At 49.7% G+C, this 22,369-nt stretch overlaps 1 protein-coding gene across 1 annotated transcript in view; it reads left to right on the top strand.

Annotated features, from left to right (window-relative positions):
• PLCB2 (phospholipase C beta 2) overlaps positions 1 to 21,805 on the top strand; it is an 87,970-nt gene extending 66,165 nt beyond the window's left edge. The window contains exons 32-33 of the mRNA XM_082057473.1: positions 17,979 to 18,065; positions 18,483 to 21,805. Of these exons, the coding sequence (XP_081913599.1) occupies positions 17,979 to 18,065; positions 18,483 to 18,755 (360 nt within the window). The 3' untranslated portion in view covers positions 18,756 to 21,805. The remainder of the gene's footprint in view (positions 1 to 17,978; positions 18,066 to 18,482) is intronic.
• The last annotated feature ends 564 nt before the right edge of the window (positions 21,806 to 22,369 follow it).

Raw genomic sequence — 22,369 nt, 5'->3', positions numbered from 1 at the left:
TGTGTCCGTTTGTCTGTCCTCGTGTCCGTATGTCTGTCCGTGTGTCCGTTTGTCTGTCCTCGTGTCCATTTGTCTGTCCTTGTGTCCGTATGTCTGTCCTCGTGTCCCTTTTTCTGGCTGTGTGTCTGTCTGTCCGCGCTCGTGTCCGTTTGTCTGTCCTCGTGTCAGTTTGTCTGTGTGTCTGTCTGTCTTCGCGTCCGTTTGTCTCTCCGTGTGTCTGCTTTTCTATCTTTGTGTCCGTATGTCTGTCCTCGTGTCCGTTTGTCTGTCTGTGTGTGTGTCAGTGTGTCTGTCTTCGTGTCCGTTTGTCTGTCCTCGTGTCCGTTTTTCTGTCCGTGTGTCCGTTTGTCTGTCCTTGTGTCCATATGTCTGTCCTCGTGTCCATATGTCTGTCCTCGTGTCCATTTGTCTGTCCTCGTGTCCGTTTGTCTCTCCTTGTGTCCGTTTGTCTGTCCTCGTGTCCGTTTGTCTGTCCTCGTGTCCGTTTCTCTGGCTGTCCATTTTGTCTGTGTGTCTGTCTGTCCGTCCGTTTGTCTGTCCTCGTGTCCGTTTGTCTGTCTGTCTGTCCTCGTGTCGTTTGTCTCTCCTTGCGTCTGTTTGTCTGTCCTTGTGTCCGTTTGTCTGTCCTCGTGTCCGTTTGTCTGCGTGTCAATATGTCTTTCCTCGTGTCTGTTTGTCTGTCCTTGTGTCCGTATTTCTGTCCTCGGGTCCGTTTGTCTGTCTGTGTGTCTGTCTGTCCTCGTATCCGTTTGTCTGTCCTCGTGTCCGTTTGTCTGTCCGTGTGTCCGTTTGTCTGTCTTTGTGTCCGTTTGTCTGTCCTCGTGTCCGTATGTCTGTCTGTGTGCCCGGTTGTCTGTCCATGTGTCCATATGTCTGTCCTCGTGTCCGTTTGTCTGTCGTTTCCGTTTTTCTGGCTGTCTGTCTGTCCTCATGTCCGTTTGTCTGTATGTGTGTCTGTCTGTCTGTGCTCGTGTCCGTTTGTCTGTGTGTGTGTGTGTCTGTCTGTCTTCGCGTCCGTTTGTCTGTCCTCGTGTCAGTTTGTCTGTGTGTGTTTGTGTCTGTCTGTCTTCGTGTCCGTTTGTCTGTCCTCATGTCCGTTTGTCTGTCTTTGTGTCCGTATGTCTGTCCTCGTGTCCGTTTGTCTGTCCTCGTGTCCATTTGTCTGTAGGTGTGTCCGTTTGCCTGTCCTTGTGTCCGTATGTCTGTCCTTGTGTCCGTTTGTCCTGGTGTCCGTTTGTCTGTCCTCGTTTCCGTTTGTCTGTCCGTGTGTCCGCATGTCTGTCCTCGTGTCCATTTGTCTGTCCTCGTGTCCGTTTGTCTGTCCTTGTGTCCGTATGTGTATCTGTCTGTCCGTATGTCTGTCTCCGTGTCAGTTTGTCTGTCTGTCCATTTTGTCTGTCCTGTGTCCGTTTGTCTGTCTGTGTGTCTGTCTGTCCTTGTGTCCATATGTCTGTCCTCATGTCTGTTTGTCTGTCCGTGTGTCCATATGTCTGTCCTCGTGTCTGTTAGTCTGTCTTCGTGTCCGTATGTCTGTCCTTGTGTCCGTTTGTCTGTGTGTCCATTTGTCTGTCCTTGTATCCGTATGTCTGTCCGTGTCTCCGTTTGTCTGTCCGTTTTGTCGTGTCTCTGTCCTTGTGTCCATATGTCTGTCCTTGTGTCCATTTGTCTGTCATTGTTTCCTTTTTTTCTGTCTGTGTGTCTGTCTGTCCCCATGTCCGTTTGTCTGTACGTGTGTCCGTTTCTCTTTCCTTGTATCCGTTTCTCTGTCCCTGTGTCCGTATGTCTGTCCTTGTGTCTGTTTGTCTGTGTGTCTGTCCTCGTGTCCGTTTGTCTGTCCTCGTGTCCGTTTGTCTGTGTGTCTGTTTGTCTGTCTATCCATTTTGTCTGTCTGTCCTTGTGTCCGTCCATATGTCTGTCCTTGTGTCCGTTTTTCTGGCTGTGTGTCTGTCTGTCTGTCCTCGTGTCCGTTTGTCTGTCCGTGTGTCCGTTTGTCTCTCCTTGTGTCCGTTTGTCTCTCCTTGTGTCCGTTTGTCTGTCCTCGTGTCCGTTTGTCTGTCTGTGTGTCCGTATGTCTGTCTGTGTGTCAGTGTGTCTGTCCTCGTGTCCGTTTGTCTGTCCTCGTGTCCGTTTTTCTGTCCGTGTGTCCGTTTGTCTGTCCTTGTGTCCGTATGTCTGTCCTCGTGTCCGTTTGTCTGTGTGTCCTTGTGTCCGTTTGTCTGTCCTCGTGTCCGTTTGTCTGTCTTATCCATTTTGTCTGTGTGTCTGTCTGTCCGTCCGTTTGTCTGTCCTCTTGTCCGTTTGTCTGTCTGTCCTCGTGTCCGTTTGTCTCTCCTTGCGTCTGTTTGTCTGTCCTTGTGTCCGTATTTCTGTCCTCGGGTCCGTTTGTCTGTCTGTGTGTCTGTCTGTCCTCGTGTCCGTTTGTCTGTCCGTGTGTCCGTTTGTCTGTCTTTGTGTCTGTATGTCTGTCCTCGTGTCCGTATGTCTGTCTGTGTGCCCGTTTGTCTGTCCGTGTGTCCATATGTCTGTCCTCGTGTCCGTTTGTCTGTCGTTTCCGTTTTTCTGGCTGTCTGTGTGTCCTCATGTCCGTTTGTCTGTATGTGTGTCTGTCTGTCTGCGCTCGTGTCCATTTGTCTGTCCTCGTGTCAGTTTGTCTGTGTGTGTGTGTGTCTGTCTGTCTTCGCGTCCGTTTGTCTGTCCATGTGTCCGTTTGTCTGTCTTTGTGTCCGTTTGTCTGTCCTCGTGTCCGTATGTCTGTCCGTGTGTCCGTTTGTCTGTCCTCGTGTCCATTTGTCTGTCCTTGTGTCCGTATGTCTGTCCTCGTATCCGTTTTTCTGGCTGTGTGTCTGTCTGTCTGTCCTCGTGTCCGTTTGTCTGTCCTCGTGTCTGTTTTTCTGTCCGTGTGTCCGTTTGTCTGTCCTTGTGTCCGTATGTGTGTCCTTGTGTCCGTTTGTCTGTCTGTGTGTCTGTCTGTCCATGTGTCCGTCCGTTTGTCTGTCTTTGTGTCCATGTGTCTGTCCTCGTGACCGTTTGTCTGTCCTTGTGTCCGTATGTGTATCTGTCTGTCCGTATGTCTGTCTCCGTGTCAGTTTGTCTGTCTGCCCATTTTGTCTGTCCTGTGTCCGTCTGTCTGTGTGTCTGTCTGTCCTTGTGTCCGTATGTCTGTCCTCATGTCTGTTTGTCTGTCCGTGTGTCCGTATGTCTGTCCTCGTGTCTGTTTGTCTGTCTTCGTGTCCGTATGTCTGTCCTTGTGTCCGTTTGTCTGTCCTTGTGTCCGTATGTCTGTCCTCGTGTCCCTTTTTCTGGCTGTGTGTCTGTCTGTCCGCGCTCGTGTCCGTTTGTCTGTCCTCGTGTCAGTTTGTCTGTGTGTCTGTCTGTCTTCGCGTCCGTTTGTCTCTCCGTGTGTCTGCTTTTCTATCTTTGTGTCCGTATGTCTGTCCTCGTGTCCGTTTGTCTGTCTGTGTGTGTGTCAGTGTGTCTGTCTTCGTGTCCGTTTGTCTGTCCTCGTGTCCGTTTTTCTGTCCGTGTGTCCGTTTGTCTGTCCTTGTGTCCATATGTCTGTCCTCGTGTCCATATGTCTGTCCTCGTGTCCATTTGTCTGTCCTCGTGTCCGTTTGTCTCTCCTTGTGTCCGTTTGTCTGTCCTCGTGTCCGTTTGTCTGTCCTCGTGTCCGTTTCTCTGGCTGTCCATTTTGTCTGTGTGTCTGTCTGTCCGTCCGTTTGTCTGTCCTCGTGTCCGTTTGTCTGTCTGTCTGTCCTCGTGTCGTTTGTCTCTCCTTGCGTCTGTTTGTCTGTCCTTGTGTCCGTTTGTCTGTCCTCGTGTCCGTTTGTCTGCGTGTCAATATGTCTTTCCTCGTGTCTGTTTGTCTGTCCTTGTGTCCGTATTTCTGTCCTCGGGTCCGTTTGTCTGTCTGTGTGTCTGTCTGTCCTCGTATCCGTTTGTCTGTCCTCGTGTCCGTTTGTCTGTCCGTGTGTCCGTTTGTCTGTCTTTATGTCCGTTTGTCTGTCCTCGTGTCCGTATGTCTGTCTGTGTGCCCAGTTGTCAGTCCATGTGTCCATATGTCTGTCCTCGTGTCCGTTTGTCTGTCGTTTCCGTTTTTCTGGCTGTCTGTCTGTCCTCATGTCCGTTTGTCTGTATGTGTGTCTGTCTGTCTGCGCTCGTGTCCGTTTGTCTGTCCTCGTGTCAGTTTGTCTGTGTGTGTGTGTGTCTGTCTGTCTTCGCGTCCGTTTGTCTGTCCTCGTGTCAGTTTGTCTGTGTGTGTTTGTGTCTGTCTGTCTTCGTGTCCGTTTGTCTGTCCTCATGTCCGTTTGTCTGTCTTTGTGTCCGTATGTCTGTCCTCGTGTCCGTTTGTCTGTCCTCGTGTCCATTTGTCTGTAGGTGTGTCCGTTTGCCTGTCCTTGTGTCCGTATGTCTGTCCTTGTGTCCGTTTGTCCTGGTGTCCGTTTGTCTGTCCTCGTTTCCGTTTGTCTGTCCGTGTGTCCGCATGTCTGTCCTCGTGTCCATTTGTCTGTCCTCGTGTCCGTTTGTCTGTCCTTGTGTCCGTATGTGTATCTGTCTGTCCGTATGTCTGTCTCCGTGTCAGTTTGTCTGTCTGTCCATTTTGTCTGTCCTGTGTCCGTTTGTCTGTCTGTGTGTCTCTCTGTCCTTGTGTCCATATGTCTGTCCTCATGTCTGTTTGTCTGTCCGTGTGTCCATATGTCTGTCCTCGTGTCTGTTAGTCTGTCTTCGTGTCCGTATGTCTGTCCTTGTGTCCGTTTGTCTGTGTGTCCATTTGTCTGTCCTTGTATCCGTATGTCTGTCCGTGTCTCCGTTTGTCTGTCCGTTTTGTCGTGTCTCTGTCCTTGTGTCCATATGTCTGTCCTTGTGTCCATTTGTCTGTCATTGTTTCCTTTTTTTCTGTCTGTGTGTCTGTCTGTCCCCATGTCCGTTTGTCTGTACGTGTGTCCGTTTCTCTTTCCTTGTATCCGTTTCTCTGTCCCTGTGTCCGTATGTCTGTCCTTGTGTCTGTTTGTCTGTGTGTCTGTCCTCGTGTCCGTTTGTCTGTCCTCGTGTCCGTTTGTCTGTGTGTCTGTTTGTCTGTCTATCCATTTTGTCTGTCTGTCCTTGTGTCCGTCCATATGTCTGTCCTTGTGTCCGTTTTTCTGGCTGTGTGTCTGTCTGTCTGTCCTCGTGTCCGTTTGTCTGTCCTCGTGTCAGTTTTTCTGTCCGTGTGTCCGTTTGTCTGTCCTTGTGTCCGTATGTCTGTCCTTGTGTCCGTTTGTCTGTCTGTGTGTCTGTCTGTCCATTTTGTCTGTGTGTCTGTCTGTCCATGTGTCCGTCCGTTTGTCTGTCTTTGTGTCCATGTGTCTGTCCTTGTGTCCGTTTGTCTGTCCTTGTGTCCGTTTCTGTCCTCGTGACCGTTTGTCTGTCCTTGTGTCCGTATGTGTATCTGTCTGTCCCTGTCTGTCTCCGTGTCAGTTTGTCTGTCTGTCTATTTTGTCTGTCCTCGTGTCCGTTTGTCTGTCCTCTGTCCGTTTGTCTATCTGTGTGTCTGTCTGTCCTTGTGTCCGTATGTCTGCCGTCGTGTCTGTTTGTCTGTCTTTGTGTCTGTATGTCTGTCCTTGTGTCCGTCTGTCTGTCCTTGTGTCCGTTTGTCTGTTCTCGTGTCCGTTTGTCTGTGTGTCCGTTTGTCTGTCCTTGTGTCCGTATGTCTGTCCTCGTGTCCGTTTGTCTGTCCGTGTCTCCGTATGTCTGTCCTCGTGTCCGTTTGTCTGTCCTCGTGTCCGTTTTTCTGTCCGTGTGTCCGTTTGTCTGTCCGTGTGTCCGTTTGTCTGTCCTCGTGTCCGTTTGTCTGTCCGTTTGTCTCTCTTTGTGTCCGTGTGTCTGTCCTTGTGTCCGTTTGTCTGTCTGTGTGTCTGTCTGTCCTCGTGTCCGTTTGTCTGTCTATCCATTTTGTCTGTGTGTCTGTCTGTCCGTCCATTTGTCTGTCCTCGTGTCCGTTTGTCTGTCTGTCTGTTCTCGTGTCCGTTTGTCTGTGTGTCCGTTTGTCTGTCCTCGTGTCCCTTTGTCTGTGTGTCTGTCTGTCTGTCCTCGTGTCCGTTTGTCTGTCCGTGTCTCCGTATGTCTGTCCTCGTGTCCGTTTGTCTGTCCTCGTGTCCGTTTGTCTGTCCGTTTGTCTCTCTTTGTGTCCGTGTGTCTGTCCTTGTGTCCGTTTGTCTGTCTGTGTGTCTGTCTGTCCTCGTGTCCGTTTGTCTGTCCTCATGTCCGTTTGTCTGTCTATCCATTTTGTCTGTGTGTCTGTCTGTCTGTCCGTTTGTCTGTCCTCGTGTCCGTTTGTCTGTCTGTCCTCGTGTCCGTTTGTCTCTCCTTGCGTCTGTTTTTCTGTCCTTGTGTCTGTTTGTCTGTCCTTGTGTCCGTTTGTCTGCGTGTCAATATGTCTTTCCTCGTGTCTGTTTGTCTGTCCTTGTGTCCGTATTTCTGTCCTCGTGTCCGTTTGTCTGTCCTCGTGTCCGTTTGTCTGTCCTCGTGTCCGTATGTCTGTCTGTGTGCCCGTTTGTCTGTCCGTGTGTCCATATGTCTGTCCTCGTGTCCGTTTGTCTGTCGTTTCCGTTTTTCTGGCTGTCTGTCTGTCCTCATGTCCGTTTGTCTGTATGTGTGTCTGTCTGTCTGTGCTCGTGTCCGTTTGTCTGTCCTCGTGTCAGTTTGTCTGTGTGTGTGTGTGTCTGTCTGTCTTCGCATCCGTTTGTCTGTCCTCGTGTCCGTTTGTCTGTCCTTGTGTCCGTATGTCTGTCCTCGTATCCGTTTTTCTGGCTGTGTGTCTGTCTGTCTGTCCTCGTGTCCGTTTGTCTGTCCGTGTGTCCGTTTGTCTGTCCTTGTGTCCGTATGTCTGTCCTTGTGTCCGTTTGTCTGTCTGTCCTTGTGTCCGTTTGTCTGTCTATCCATTTTGTCTGTGTGTCTGTCTGTCCATGTGTCCGTCCGTTTGTCTGTCTTTGTGTCCATGTGTCTGTCCTTGTGTCCGTATGTGTATCTGTCTGTCCGTATGTCTGTCTCCGTGTTCAGTTTGTCTGTCTGTCTATTTTGTCTGTCCTCGTGTCCGTTTGTCTGTCCTCGTGTCCGTTTGTCTGTCCTCTGTCCGTTTGTCTATCTGTGTGTCTGTCTGTCCTTGTGTCCGTATGTCTGCCGTCGTCTCTGTTTGTCTGTCTTCGTGTCTGTATGTCTGTCTGTGTGTCCGTTTGTCTGTCCTTGTGTCCGTCTGTCTGTCCTCGTGTCCGTTTGTCTGTGTGTCCGTTTGTCTGTCCTCGTGTCCAGTTGTCTGTAGGTGTGTCCGTTTGTCTGTCCTTGTGTCTGTATGTCTGTCCTCGTGTCCGTTTGTCTGTGTGTCTGTCTGTCCTCGTGTCCGTTTGTCTGTCCGTGTCTCCGTATGTCTCTCCTCGTGTCCGTTTGTCTGTCCTCATGTCCGTTTTTCTGTCCGTGTGTCCGTTTGTCTGTCCTCGTGTCCACTTCTCTGTCCTTGTGTCCGTATGTGTATCTGTCTGTCCGTATGTCTGTCTCCGTGTCAGTTTGTCTGTCTGCCCATTTTGTCTGTCCTGTGTCCGTTTGTCTGTGTGTCTGTCTGTCCTTGTGTCCGTATGTCTGTCCTCATGTCTGTTTGTCTGTCCGTGTGTCCGTATGTCTGTCCTCGTGTCCGTTTGTCTGTCCTCATGTCCGTTTTTCTGTCCGTGTGTCCGTTTGTCTGTCCTTGTGTCCGTATGTCTGTCCTCGTGTCCGTTTGTCTGTGTGTCCTTGTGTCCGTTTGTCTGTCCTCGTGTCCGTTTGTCTGTCTTATCCATTTTGTCTGTGTGTCTGTCTGTCCGTCCGTTTGTCTGTCCTCTTGTCCGTTTGTCTCTCCTTGCGTCTGTTTGTCTGTCCTTGTGTCCGTATTTCTGTCCTCGGGTCCGTTTGTCTGTCTGTGTGTCTGTCTGTCCTCGTGTCCGTTTGTCTGTCCTCGTGTCCGTTTGTCTGTCCGTGTGTCCGTTTGTCTGTCTTTGTGTCTGTATGTCTGTCCTTGTGTCCGTATGTCTGTCTGTGTGCCCGTTTGTCTGTCCGTGTGTCCATATGTCTGTCCTCGTGTCCGTTTGTCTGTCGTTTCCGTTTTTCTGGCTGTCTGTGTGTCCTCATGTCCGTTTGTCTGTATGTGTGTCTGTCTGTCTGCGCTCGTGTCCATTTGTCTGTCCTCGTGTCAGTTTGTCTGTGTGTGTGTGTGTCTGTCTGTCTTCGCGTCCGTTTGTCTGTCCATGTGTCCGTTTGTCTGTCTTTGTGTCCGTTTGTCTGTCCTCGTGTCCGTATGTCTGTCCGTGTGTCCGTTTGTCTGTCCTCGTGTCCATTTGTCTGTCCTTGTGTCCGTATGTCTGTCCTCGTGTCCCTTTTTCTGGCTGTGTGTCTGTCTGTCCGCGCTCGTGTCCGTTTGTCTGTCCTCGTGTCAGTTTGTCTGTGTGTCTGTCTGTCTTCGCGTCCGTTTGTCTCTCCGTGTGTCTGCTTTTCTATCTTTGTGTCCGTATGTCTGTCCTCGTGTCCGTTTGTCTGTCTGTGTGTGTGTCAGTGTGTCTGTCTTCGTGTCCGTTTGTCTGTCCTCGTGTCCGTTTTTCTGTCCGTGTGTCCGTTTGTCTGTCCTTGTGTCCATATGTCTGTCCTCGTGTCCATATGTCTGTCCTCGTGTCCATTTGTCTGTCCTCGTGTCCGTTTGTCTCTCCTTGTGTCCGTTTGTCTGTCCTCGTGTCCGTTTGTCTGTCCTCGTGTCCGTTTCTCTGGCTGTCCATTTTGTCTGTGTGTCTGTCTGTCCGTCCGTTTGTCTGTCCTCGTGTCCGTTTGTCTGTCTGTCTGTCCTCGTGTCGTTTGTCTCTCCTTGCGTCTGTTTGTCTGTCCTTGTGTCCGTTTGTCTGTCCTCGTGTCCGTTTGTCTGCGTGTCAATATGTCTTTCCTCGTGTCTGTTTGTCTGTCCTTGTGTCCGTATTTCTGTCCTCGGGTCCGTTTGTCTGTCTGTGTGTCTGTCTGTCCTCGTATCCGTTTGTCTGTCCTCGTGTCCGTTTGTCTGTCCGTGTGTCCGTTTGTCTGTCTTTGTGTCCGTTTGTCTGTCCTCGTGTCCGTATGTCTGTCTGTGTGCCCGGTTGTCTGTCCATGTGTCCATATGTCTGTCCTCGTGTCCGTTTGTCTGTCGTTTCCGTTTTTCTGGCTGTCTGTCTGTCCTCATGTCCGTTTGTCTGTATGTGTGTCTGTCTGTCTGCGCTCGTGTCCGTTTGTCTGTGTGTGTGTGTGTCTGTCTGTCTTCGCGTCCGTTTGTCTGTCCTCGTGTCAGTTTGTCTGTGTGTGTTTGTGTCTGTCTGTCTTCGTGTCCGTTTGTCTGTCCTCATGTCCGTTTGTCTGTCTTTGTGTCCGTATGTCTGTCCTCGTGTCCGTTTGTCTGTCCTCGTGTCCATTTGTCTGTAGGTGTGTCCGTTTGCCTGTCCTTGTGTCCGTATGTCTGTCCTTGTGTCCGTTTGTCCTGGTGTCCGTTTGTCTGTCCTCGTTTCCGTTTGTCTGTCCGTGTGTCCGCATGTCTGTCCTCGTGTCCATTTGTCTGTCCTCGTGTCCGTTTGTCTGTCCTTGTGTCCGTATGTGTATCTGTCTGTCCGTATGTCTGTCTCCGTGTCAGTTTGTCTGTCTGTCCATTTTGTCTGTCCTGTGTCCGTTTGTCTGTCTGTGTGTCTCTCTGTCCTTGTGTCCATATGTCTGTCCTCATGTCTGTTTGTCTGTCCGTGTGTCCATATGTCTGTCCTCGTGTCTGTTAGTCTGTCTTCGTGTCCGTATGTCTGTCCTTGTGTCCGTTTGTCTGTGTGTCCATTTGTCTGTCCTTGTATCCGTATGTCTGTCCGTGTCTCCGTTTGTCTGTCCGTTTTGTCGTGTCTCTGTCCTTGTGTCCATATGTCTGTCCTTGTGTCCATTTGTCTGTCATTGTTTCCTTTTTTTCTGTCTGTGTGTCTGTCTGTCCCCATGTCCGTTTGTCTGTACGTGTGTCCGTTTCTCTTTCCTTGTATCCGTTTCTCTGTCCCTGTGTCCGTATGTCTGTCCTTGTGTCTGTTTGTCTGTGTGTCTGTCCTCGTGTCCGTTTGTCTGTCCTCGTGTCCGTTTGTCTGTGTGTCTGTTTGTCTGTCTATCCATTTTGTCTGTCTGTCCTTGTGTCCGTCCATATGTCTGTCCTTGTGTCCGTTTTTCTGGCTGTGTGTCTGTCTGTCTGTCCTCGTGTCCGTTTGTCTGTCCTCGTGTCAGTTTTTCTGTCCGTGTGTCCGTTTGTCTGTCCTTGTGTCCGTATGTCTGTCCTTGTGTCCGTTTGTCTGTCTGTGTGTCTGTCTGTCCATTTTGTCTGTGTGTCTGTCTGTCCATGTGTCCGTCCGTTTGTCTGTCTTTGTGTCCATGTGTCTGTCCTTGTGTCCGTTTGTCTGTCCTTGTGTCCGTTTCTGTCCTCGTGACCGTTTGTCTGTCCTTGTGTCCGTATGTGTATCTGTCTGTCCCTGTCTGTCTCCGTGTCAGTTTGTCTGTCTGTCTATTTTGTCTGTCCTCGTGTCCGTTTGTCTGTCCTCTGTCCGTTTGTCTATCTGTGTGTCTGTCTGTCCTTGTGTCCGTATGTCTGCCGTCGTGTCTGTTTGTCTGTCTTTGTGTCTGTATGTCTGTCCTTGTGTCCGTCTGTCTGTCCTTGTGTCCGTTTGTCTGTTCTCGTGTCCGTTTGTCTGTGTGTCCGTTTGTCTGTCCTTGTGTCCGTATGTCTGTCCTCGTGTCCGTTTGTCTGTCCGTGTCTCCGTATGTCTGTCCTCGTGTCCGTTTGTCTGTCCTCGTGTCCGTTTTTCTGTCCGTGTGTCCGTTTGTCTGTCCGTGTGTCCGTTTGTCTGTCCTCGTGTCCGTTTGTCTGTCCGTTTGTCTCTCTTTGTGTCCGTGTGTCTGTCCTTGTGTCCGTTTGTCTGTCTGTGTGTCTGTCTGTCCTCGTGTCCGTTTGTCTGTCTATCCATTTTGTCTGTGTGTCTGTCTGTCCGTCCATTTGTCTGTCCTCGTGTCCGTTTGTCTGTCTGTCTGTTCTCGTGTCCGTTTGTCTGTGTGTCCGTTTGTCTGTCCTCGTGTCCCTTTGTCTGTGTGTCTGTCTGTCTGTCCTCGTGTCCGTTTGTCTGTCCGTGTCTCCGTATGTCTGTCCTCGTGTCCGTTTGTCTGTCCTCGTGTCCGTTTGTCTGTCCGTTTGTCTCTCTTTGTGTCCGTGTGTCTGTCCTTGTGTCCGTTTGTCTGTCTGTGTGTCTGTCTGTCCTCGTGTCCGTTTGTCTGTCCTCATGTCCGTTTGTCTGTCTATCCATTTTGTCTGTGTGTCTGTCTGTCTGTCCGTTTGTCTGTCCTCGTGTCCGTTTGTCTGTCTGTCCTCGTGTCCGTTTGTCTCTCCTTGCGTCTGTTTTTCTGTCCTTGTGTCTGTTTGTCTGTCCTTGTGTCCGTTTGTCTGCGTGTCAATATGTCTTTCCTCGTGTCTGTTTGTCTGTCCTTGTGTCCGTATTTCTGTCCTCGTGTCCGTTTGTCTGTCCTCGTGTCCGTTTGTCTGTCCTCGTGTCCGTATGTCTGTCTGTGTGCCCGTTTGTCTGTCCGTGTGTCCATATGTCTGTCCTCGTGTCCGTTTGTCTGTCGTTTCCGTTTTTCTGGCTGTCTGTCTGTCCTCATGTCCGTTTGTCTGTATGTGTGTCTGTCTGTCTGTGCTCGTGTCCGTTTGTCTGTCCTCGTGTCAGTTTGTCTGTGTGTGTGTGTGTCTGTCTGTCTTCGCATCCGTTTGTCTGTCCTCGTGTCCGTTTGTCTGTCCTTGTGTCCGTATGTCTGTCCTCGTATCCGTTTTTCTGGCTGTGTGTCTGTCTGTCTGTCCTCGTGTCCGTTTGTCTGTCCGTGTGTCCGTTTGTCTGTCCTTGTGTCCGTATGTCTGTCCTTGTGTCCGTTTGTCTGTCTGTCCTTGTGTCCGTTTGTCTGTCTATCCATTTTGTCTGTGTGTCTGTCTGTCCATGTGTCCGTCCGTTTGTCTGTCTTTGTGTCCATGTGTCTGTCCTTGTGTCCGTATGTGTATCTGTCTGTCCGTATGTCTGTCTCCGTGTTCAGTTTGTCTGTCTGTCTATTTTGTCTGTCCTCGTGTCCGTTTGTCTGTCCTCGTGTCCGTTTGTCTGTCCTCTGTCCGTTTGTCTATCTGTGTGTCTGTCTGTCCTTGTGTCCGTATGTCTGCCGTCGTCTCTGTTTGTCTGTCTTCGTGTCTGTATGTCTGTCTGTGTGTCCGTTTGTCTGTCCTTGTGTCCGTCTGTCTGTCCTCGTGTCCGTTTGTCTGTGTGTCCGTTTGTCTGTCCTCGTGTCCAGTTGTCTGTAGGTGTGTCCGTTTGTCTGTCCTTGTGTCTGTATGTCTGTCCTCGTGTCCGTTTGTCTGTGTGTCTGTCTGTCCTCGTGTCCGTTTGTCTGTCCGTGTCTCCGTATGTCTCTCCTCGTGTCCGTTTGTCTGTCCTCATGTCCGTTTTTCTGTCCGTGTGTCCGTTTGTCTGTCCTCGTGTCCACTTCTCTGTCCTTGTGTCCGTATGTGTATCTGTCTGTCCGTATGTCTGTCTCCGTGTCAGTTTGTCTGTCTGCCCATTTTGTCTGTCCTGTGTCCGTTTGTCTGTGTGTCTGTCTGTCCTTGTGTCCGTATGTCTGTCCTCATGTCTGTTTGTCTGTCCGTGTGTCCGTATGTCTGTCCTCGTGTCCGTTTGTCTGTCCTCATGTCCGTTTTTCTGTCCGTGTGTCCGTTTGTCTGTCCTTGTGTCCGTATGTCTGTCCTCGTGTCCGTTTGTCTGTGTGTCCTTGTGTCCGTTTGTCTGTCCTCGTGTCCGTTTGTCTGTCTTATCCATTTTGTCTGTGTGTCTGTCTGTCCGTCCGTTTGTCTGTCCTCTTGTCCGTTTGTCTCTCCTTGCGTCTGTTTGTCTGTCCTTGTGTCCGTATTTCTGTCCTCGGGTCCGTTTGTCTGTCTGTGTGTCTGTCTGTCCTCGTGTCCGTTTGTCTGTCCTCGTGTCCGTTTGTCTGTCCGTGTGTCCGTTTGTCTGTCTTTGTGTCTGTATGTCTGTCCTTGTGTCCGTATGTCTGTCTGTGTGCCCGTTTGTCTGTCCGTGTGTCCATATGTCTGTCCTCGTGTCCGTTTGTCTGTCGTTTCCGTTTTTCTGGCTGTCTGTGTGTCCTCATGTCCGTTTGTCTGTATGTGTGTCTGTCTGTCTGCGCTCGTGTCCATTTGTCTGTCCTCGTGTCAGTTTGTCTGTGTGTGTGTGTGTCTGTCTGTCTTCGCGTCCGTTTGTCTGTCCATGTGTCCGTTTGTCTGTCTTTGTGTCCGTTTGTCTGTCCTCGTGTCCGTATGTCTGTCCGTGTGTCCGTTTGTCTGTCCTCGTGTCCATTTGTCTGTCCTTGTGTCCGTATGTCTGTCCTCGTGTCCCTTTTTCTGGCTGTGTGTCTGTCTGTCCGCGCTCGTGTCCGTTTGTCTGTCCTCGTGTCAGTTTGTCTGTGTGTCTGTCTGTCTTCGCGTCCGTTTGTCTCTCCGTGTGTCTGCTTTTCTATCTTTGTGTCCGTATGTCTGTCCTCGTGTCCGTTTGTCTGTCTGTGTGTGTGTCAGTGTGTCTGTCTTCGTGTCCGTTTGTCTGTCCTCGTGTCCGTTTTTCTGTCCGTGTGTCCGTTTGTCTGTCCTTGTGTCCATATGTCTGTCCTCGTGTCCATATGTCTGTCCTCGTGTCCATTTGTCTGTCCTCGTGTCCGTTTGTCTCTCCTTGTGTCCGTTTGTCTGTCCTCGTGTCCGTTTGTCTGTCCTCGTGTCCGTTTCTCTGGCTGTCCATTTTGTCTGTGTGTCTGTCTGTCCGTCCGTTTGTCTGTCCTCGTGTCCGTTTGTCTGTCTGTCTGTCCTCGTGTCGTTTGTCTCTCCTTGCGTCTGTTTGTCTGTCCTTGTGTCCGTTTGTCTGTCCTCGTGTCCGTTTGTCTGCGTGTCAATATGTCTTTCCTCGTGTCTGTTTGTCTGTCCTTGTGTCCGTATTTCTGTCCTCGGGTCCGTTTGTCTGTCTGTGTGTCTGTCTGTCCTCGTATCCGTTTGTCTGTCCTCGTGTCCGTTTGTCTGTCCGTGTGTCCGTTTGTCTGTCTTTGTGTCCGTTTGTCTGTCCTCGTGTCCGTATGTCTGTCTGTGTGCCCGGTTGTCTGTCCATGTGTCCATATGTCTGTCCTCGTGTCCGTTTGTCTGTCGTTTCCGTTTTTCTGGCTGTCTGTCTGTCCTCATGTCCGTTTGTCTGTATGTGTGTCTGTCTGTCTGCGCTCGTGTCCGTTTGTCTGTGTGTGTGTGTGTCTGTCTGTCTTCGCGTCCGTTTGTCTGTCCTCGTGTCAGTTTGTCTGTGTGTGTTTGTGTCTGTCTGTCTTCGTGTCCGTTTGTCTGTCCTCATGTCCGTTTGTCTGTCTTTGTGTCCGTATGTCTGTCCTCGTGTCCGTTTGTCTGTCCTCGTGTCCATTTGTCTGTAGGTGTGTCCGTTTGCCTGTCCTTGTGTCCGTATGTCTGTCCTTGTGTCCGTTTGTCCTGGTGTCCGTTTGTCTGTCCTCGTTTCCGTTTGTCTGTCCGTGTGTCCGCATGTCTGTCCTCGTGTCCGTTTGTCTGTCCTTGTGTCCGTATGTGTATCTGTCTGTCCGTATGTCTGTCTCCGTGTCAGTTTGTCTGTCTGTCCATTTTGTCTGTCCTGTGTCCGTTTGTCTGTCTGTGTGTCTCTCTGTCCTTGTGTCCATATGTCTGTCCTCATGTCTGTTTGTCTGTCCGTGTGTCCATATGTCTGTCCTCGTGTCTGTTAGTCTGTCTTCGTGTCCGTATGTCTGTCCTTGTGTCCGTTTGTCTGTGTGTCCATTTGTCTGTCCTTGTATCCGTATGTCTGTCCGTGTCTCCGTTTGTCTGTCCGTTTTGTCGTGTCTCTGTCCTTGTGTCCATATGTCTGTCCTTGTGTCCATTTGTCTGTCATTGTTTCCTTTTTTTCTGTCTGTGTGTCTGTCTGTCCCCATGTCCGTTTGTCTGTACGTGTGTCCGTTTCTCTTTCCTTGTATCCGTTTCTCTGTCCCTGTGTCCGTATGTCTGTCCTTGTGTCTGTTTGTCTGTGTGTCTGTCCTCGTGTCCGTTTGTCTGTCCTCGTGTCCGTTTGTCTGTGTGTCTGTTTGTCTGTCTATCCATTTTGTCTGTCTGTCCTTGTGTCCGTCCATATGTCTGTCCTTGTGTCCGTTTGTCTGTGTGTCTGTCTGTCCTTGTTTCCGTTTGTCTGTCCGTGTGTCTGTCCTTGTGTCCGTGTGTCTGTCCTCGTGTCCATTTGTCTGTCCTCGTGACCGTTTGTCTGTCCTTGTGTCCGTATGTGTATCTGTCTGTCCGTATGTCTGTCTCCATGTCAGTTTGTCTGTCTGTCCATTTTGTCTGTCCTGTGTCCCTTTGTCTGTCTGTCCTTGTGTCCGTGTGTCTGTCCTCGTGTCTGTTTGTCTGTCTTCGTGTCCGTATGTCTGTCCTCATGTCTGTTAGTCTGTCCTTGTGTCCGTATGTCTGTCCCTGTGTCCGTTTGTCTGTCCGTTTTGTCGTGTCTGTCCTCGTGTCCATTTGTCTGTCATTGTTTTCGTTTTTTGTGTCCGTGTGTCTGTCTGTCCCCGTGTCCGTTTGTCTTTCCTTGTATCCGTTTGTCTGTCCTTGTGTCCGTATGTCTGTCCGTATGTCCGTTTGTCTTTCCTTGTATCCATTTGTCTGTCCTTGTGTCCGTATGTCTGTCCTCGTGTCTGTTTGTCTGTCTTTGTGTCCGAATGTCTCTCTGTGTGTCCGTCTGTCTGTCCTTGTGTCAGTATGTCTGTCCTTGTGTCCGTTTGTCTGTCTGTTTTGTCCGTGTCTGTCCTCGTGTCCGTTTGTGTCTCCTTGTGTCCGTATGTCTTTCCTGTGTCCATTTGTCTGTGTGTCCTCGTGTCCGCATGTCTGTCCTCGTGTCTGCATGTCTGTCCTCGTGTCCCTTTGTCTGTCCTTGTGTCCATATGTCTGTCCTCGTATCAGTTTGTCTGTCCATGTGTCTATTTGCCCATCTGTGTGTCCGTTTTCTCTGTGTGTCTGTCCTTCTGTCCGTTTGTCTTTCCGCGTGCCCGTATGTCTTTGTGTCCGTTTGTCTGTCCGTTTTGTCCGTGTGTCTGTCCTTCTGTCCGTTTGTCTGTGTGTCCGTTTGTCTCTGTCTGTCTTTGTGTCCGTACGTCTGTCCCTGTGTCCCTTTGTCTGTCTGTCCTTATATCTGTCCGTGTGTCCGTTTGTGTGTCTGTGTGTCCACTTTTATGTGTGTCTATCTGTCCTTGTGTCCGTATATCTGTCCTGTGTCCATTTGTCTGTCCCTCCGTCCGTTTGTCTGTCATCTTGTCCTTGTATCTGTGTGTCCATTTGTCATTGTGTCCGTTTGTCTGTGTGTCCGTCTGTCTGTCCTGTGTCCATTTGTGTGTTTGTTTGTCTATCTGTCCCTATGGCTGTCTGTGTGTCCGTATGTCTGTCTATGTGTCCTTTTGTCTGTCTGCATGTCTGTGTGTTGGTTTGTGTGTCCTTTTGTCTGTCTTTGTGTCCGTACGTCTGTCCTTATGTTTGTCCTGTGTCCATTTGTGCGTCCATTTTATCCGTTTGTCTGTCCTTGTGTCCGTATGTCTATGTGTCTGGTTTGTCTCTCCTTGTGTCTGTCTCTCTCTGTGTCTGTTTGTCCTGTGTCCATTTGTCTTTCCTGTGTCTGTTTGTCTGTGTGCCCACTTGTGCATATTTCAGTATGTCTTTGTGTCCGTTTATCTGTCTGTATATTCGTTTGTCTGTCTGTCCATATGTCTGTCCTGTGTCCATTAGTCTGTCAGTTTGTCTGTCCGTGTGTCCATGTGTCTTTTTCTGTGTTTGTCTGTCTTTGTGTCTGTCTGTCCTTGTGCATTTGTGTGTCTGTTTCTCTGTGTGTCCCCTTGTGCATGTGTCAGTATGTCTGTCTTGGTGTCCATTTATCTGCCTGCCTGTCCTTGTGTCTGTCCTGTGTCCATTGGTGTGTCAGTTTGTCTGTGTGTCCATTTGTATCTTTCTGTGTCTGTCTGTCTTTGTGTCCATATGTCTGTCTGTGTGTCTGTATGTCTGTGTGTCCATTTGTCCATCTGTCTTTGTGTCCGTCTGTCCTATGTCCATTTGTCTCTCGGTCTGTGTGTCTGTCTTTGTGTCCGTATGTCTGTCCTGTGTCCGTGTCAGTTTGTGTGTCTATTTGTCTGTCTATGTCTGTTTTTTCTGTGTCTATTTGTGTGTTCATTTGTCCCTCTGTCTTTGCATCCATAGGTGTGTCCTTATGTCCATTTGTCTGTCTCTCCCTATGTCTGTCCTGTGTCCATTTGTCTGTCTGTGTGTCTATTTGTGCATGTGTCAGTATGTCTGTGTGTCCCTTTGTCTGTCTTTGTGTCCATTTACCTGTGTGTCCGTTTATCTGTCTTTGTCTCCGTTCGTCCATATGTCTGTCCCCTCTGTGCCTTTGTCCGTCTATGTGTGTCCATGTTTCCGTCTGCGTGTCTGTTTGTCTGTGTCTGTTTATTTGTCTGTGTGTGTCTGTATGTCTGGCTGTGTATGTGTCTGTGGTCTGTGTCTTTGTGCATGTATGTTCTTATATGGGTGTCTGTCTGTCTGTGTGCATGTGTCTCTGTGCGTGTGTACATCTCTGTCTACCTGTGTGCGTCTTTGCATGTGTGTCTATGTCCATATATCTGTTTGTGTCCATGTGTCTGTCTGTGTCTCTGTGTCTGTGTTCACACACACTCAGGCCTTACCTGGAGCTCAGGGGTTCCCACTCGACACCATTATCCTGGGGCAGCAGGACCAGTTGGGAGCTGGGCCGGAGAGGCTGCCCAGCCCCGGCTCTTGCTCCCCTGGGCTCGGGAGGGCTAAACCATTTGTTTATATAAACATAAATGTGGGTTTTTTCAATGTGTTCTCTTTGAAGGTGACAGAAAAGACAGCCAGGTATCAGCAGAAACTGGAAGAGAAGCAGGCAGAGAATCTGAGAGCCATCAAGGAGAAGGAAAGTCAGGTAAAGCACAGACAGCGCTCAGGGTCAGGGCTGTTACTCAGTACCGTAAATCCCTAATCTCAGAGGGGATTGGTCAGTAATTAACGCTGCACCACCCTCCACACACCCCAGACACCCCTCCTGAGCACAATGAGGAATGAACACCCCCATCCAACCCCTCTCATGCACAGTGTGATGCAAAAGCACCATCAGACATAGTGTAAATCAGCACAACATCGTTCACAGACTGTCCCCGCTGCCATTGTCAGGCAAGCACAGAGGCGTGTGGGGGTGGAGACAAGTCCTTCCTCGGGGGGGTGAGGCCGCAGACGTGCAGAGCTGACGTGTCACCGTGCTGGTCTCTCTCAGAGCTGGTTTTTATCCCATTCTTGGCCTGACGTCGCTGTTTGGAGAATGATGCGAGGTCTCTGTTTGCAGCTCCTGCAGGAGGCGCTGGCAGAGTATGAGGAGAAACTGCAGAGCCTGAACGCAGCGGTGCAGGAGATGGTGAAGAACTGTGTGCGAGCGGGCTGTGCTGGAGAGCCGGAGACACCTGGGGAAGCAGTTCAGAGCGTTCCAGAGGGAGAACAAGGCTCTGCACAACAACTGGAAGGGAAGATGCCAGTGGCAGAGGCATCAATGCTTACGATAGCCAGGCCTGAGCCCCCAGGAGCCGAAACAGCTGTCGAGATTGAAGAAAGCAAACTTTGAGAGATGCTTCCCTTGCATTTCCACTTCAAGAAGGTTTATGGAGGTAGAGAGTGAAGTTAAAGACCGGCTTGACAAACTACTACAGTCCCTTTCCACTCCGGGGAACTCCTGCAGTCCTTCAGGAATTTACTACTTTATTATCCTTGACAGCAGCCGGGGGCTGATGGACTCGCCCTTCAGAGGGCTGCGCGCTCTCCTTCCACAGCCTCGGCCCTCGGTGCTCGAGCAGCACAACAGCCTGCGCCTCAAGACAAGTCGGCCTTGGCATTCACAGCAGCATCTACATTCATGTTTTAGTCTGGATTCAGACCTCAGTTTTTAGATTAAGTTCTGTCACATACATTTGTCACACACAGCTCTTCACATCAGAGCACAATCGCTTCGAACAGAATTTACCAGACCTTGTCCAGTCACCCCAGTGCGCTCCAGGCAGCTGAGAGCCATCCCAGAATAGACCTCCCGAAATGCAGGGCAGCATGGATGGCAACAGCAAAAACTGTTGTTTTCTAAAGTGCCATTTTTTCTGGCAACACTACCTGCTAACGCAGACACAGCCTCTGCTCCCAGGAGGAAAGGTCAGTTTGGCAGAACCCCAGACCCGTTTTGTCCCCACACCACTGCCTTGCACCACCTGTGCTGGCTTGTTTAATTGGTGTGTTCCACCCCCCCAGAGTCAGATGAGGACAGTTTTCAGTACATTGGTATCCACACAACACAAACCAGCATTTCCTTCTGTGGAAATGTGCATTACCAGCATCACAGCTTTTCTTTCTGACCTCCCCTTATTCCCAGGGGCTGATTCTCACTCCTGATTCTACCTTTGACTCTGAGAGGCCCTCAGGCAAGTTCTCAGATCTGGATCCACATCTCCCTGAGACCTGCCAGCCTTGAGCAGGCTCCCTGGGCAATTACAAGGCATATGATGAGTGTAAGAGCCTCATCATTTGTTCCAGCTCCCACAGAAACACTTGCAGAGTTCTCTTCTACAGCAGTTTGACATTTTTAGAGCTTCACCAACACTTTTTCTCATACAGCTAAATTAGTTCCATATTATGGCCTTAGATGACAATAGTTAAAATCTCTAAACAGTTTGAAAATAATTTTGTTGCACAAATAAAGAACCAGCCAGTTATATTGCCCATAAGATTCCTCATACACAAAGCTGAATATGGCTCATAAGAAACCACATGGAATTATCCATTCAGGTAGCAGCAAGCAGTTCTCTGGAGCTGCTTTTCTAAGCTGCCATCCCATCTAATGAGAACAGCGGGCTCAGCAGTGAGCTCTAGAATCTGTTCCTTGCTGCTGGGAAAACCACACTCCCCAAATATCCACGTTCCTGAGGACCTTGTGGGGAGGAACACATGCTACTGCTGTTTGCAGGAACACAGACACATCTTACCTCAAAGCCTTCGTCCCTTCCCCTTTCTTCAGGAAGCACGTGCATCTGTAACCAAGAGCAGTCCCCCCCCTTGGTGACATAACAGATCAGTCTCATTCCACTGCCCACACCAGCAGACATTGCCCAGCCCTGCGACTTTGAACAGCAAGTGGTCCTCGGCCTCTATCAGCCCTGCTGCAGACTTGCTGCTCTGTCTTCACTTATACAAAACCTAAAGCAGAAGACACTTGCAGGGCAGGTTTCCAGCATGCTGGCCTTGTCTTGCAACAGAAAAAGGGTCAGCTCCTCTTCCCCATCTTTACACCTCCACTTGCTACGCCAGCAAAGCCTTATTTTGTGAATACAGAACTTACATTGCTGTCCCCTGCCTCCACACGTACTCTCACCTGTTTTCTGACCTCATGCACTGAACAGCTTTGACACAGCAAGTGCTCGCTCATCCAGGAAGAAGGAACTGGAAACACACGGTCCAACTCTTTTCCTAGCACCTTCTAAGACAGACCTTGCTTATGGCTCCTAAAAAAGCAGGAAATAGCAATAATTCAGTATAGAGCAGCCACGTCCTGCCCTTCCTTGTGTCATGGCTGACACAACGTTAGCCCAAAACCTGGAGTTCAGCCTGCCAAAGTACACTGGCACCAGTCACGGGGACCCTGGCAAACTGGGACTTCTGGTCACCAGATGTCACAAGCAGAGGGCGAGGAACTGACCCTCATCGCCCCCCCAAAAAAGTCAACCCTCTCCAGTCACACACCTGCAAATGCCAGAAGTAATTAAAGGAGAAGATACACTTAGGGACACAAAAGAAAATGGGAACTGCAACTGTTTCATTACAAGTGCTTACCCTAGAGATAAATTACTGTGGGTCAAATTTGCCAAATTGTTCAAGGGAACAACAAAAACCCAAACAACAACCCCCCCCAACACTGCTGAAGAGAAATGGGGGGTATGGGGCCCCCAAATCTCCACCTGCAATTGAGCAGATCTGTGACTGCTGCAAGTCTGAGCACCTGCAGCCCAGAGAACCCCATGCTGCCAAAACCCTCCATGTATTTATTTGCCCATTCAAGCCCCTTTTACTGCTACCTTAGAGATCCCCAGAGGGTCAAGTGTCTTTAAACCCGGACATAGAAGAAAAACCAGTTAGACTATGGTCTGATAAAGGAGCTTCTTCCATCCTCTTGTTATGAAAACCTTTGCCCTTAATTTGAGACAGTACTAGAGGAGATGACATGTTCCTGTCTGGAGCAATGTGTCTCTGCTGCCCCAGAGCTGTAAGTGCCACCCGGCAGAGTGACCCCAAAGTCCCCACTCACCCCTCTGCTTGTTCTTCGGGTTTCTGTCTTCTCTGAAAAAGTGAGCTCAGTCACAGCCAACCTACAGCATGCAGTGGTTGGGACACGAGAACAGTTACACCTGGAAACTGCATTGACAAACACAGTATGAAGTGCTGCTATTAAAAAAAAATAAAGACAACCGAACAACCAAAACAGCTCGAGTAGGTATGAGAGACCTTCCAAGCCTGGTCTGACACCCAAGAAGAGACCATACTTCCCCTGTGGTGTTCACATCATACTGGAATTATGTATTGTACATTTCTGACTTATTTATTTTCTAAAAAGAAATAAAATGTTGCATTTCTTAAAAAGTTGGATCGCCTTTGTTGGTTTCTAGAGCAGTCTCCATCCCTCCAGCAGCACAGTGGCTCAGTCACATCATCTGGTTACTGACATACTCGGGAGAAACGCCACTTTCTGATTTGCAGCACTCGCTCCGCCCCAGCGTTGCCCAGCCCTGCGGGCGCTGGGCGCCCCGCCTGTGCTCGCGCTTCACCGGGATACTCGCCGACCACAGCAACACACAGCACTGGCATCACATAGGTCACTAATGAGGCTGTTACTTACAGAAACCAAATTCAATGGTGATTAAGACGATAATAGTGCCTGGTCAGACACTAAACAGCAGCAGATCTAGGCATAATCTTAGATATTTTTTCTTCTCATATTTTCATCTTTTATGCGTCATATTCTAAATGTCATTCTCTACCACTAAATTCTCCTGCCCTAAATACTTATTTTAATGAACCCAAACTTTGTACTATATTCTTAAAAAAATAAATAATGAGGATTCCTAAGCAAAGGAGGACTCAAACCACACCAAGGGATACAAACACAAGACATCGCACCTGAAGGATCAGCTCAGGGACTCGAAA

The sequence above is a fragment of the Streptopelia decaocto genome, assembly GCF_964273445.1.
Source record: "Streptopelia decaocto genome assembly, chromosome: 7".
NCBI lineage: Eukaryota > Metazoa > Chordata > Aves > Columbiformes > Columbidae > Streptopelia > Streptopelia decaocto.
This window is presented reverse-complemented; position numbering and strand designations above follow the sequence as displayed.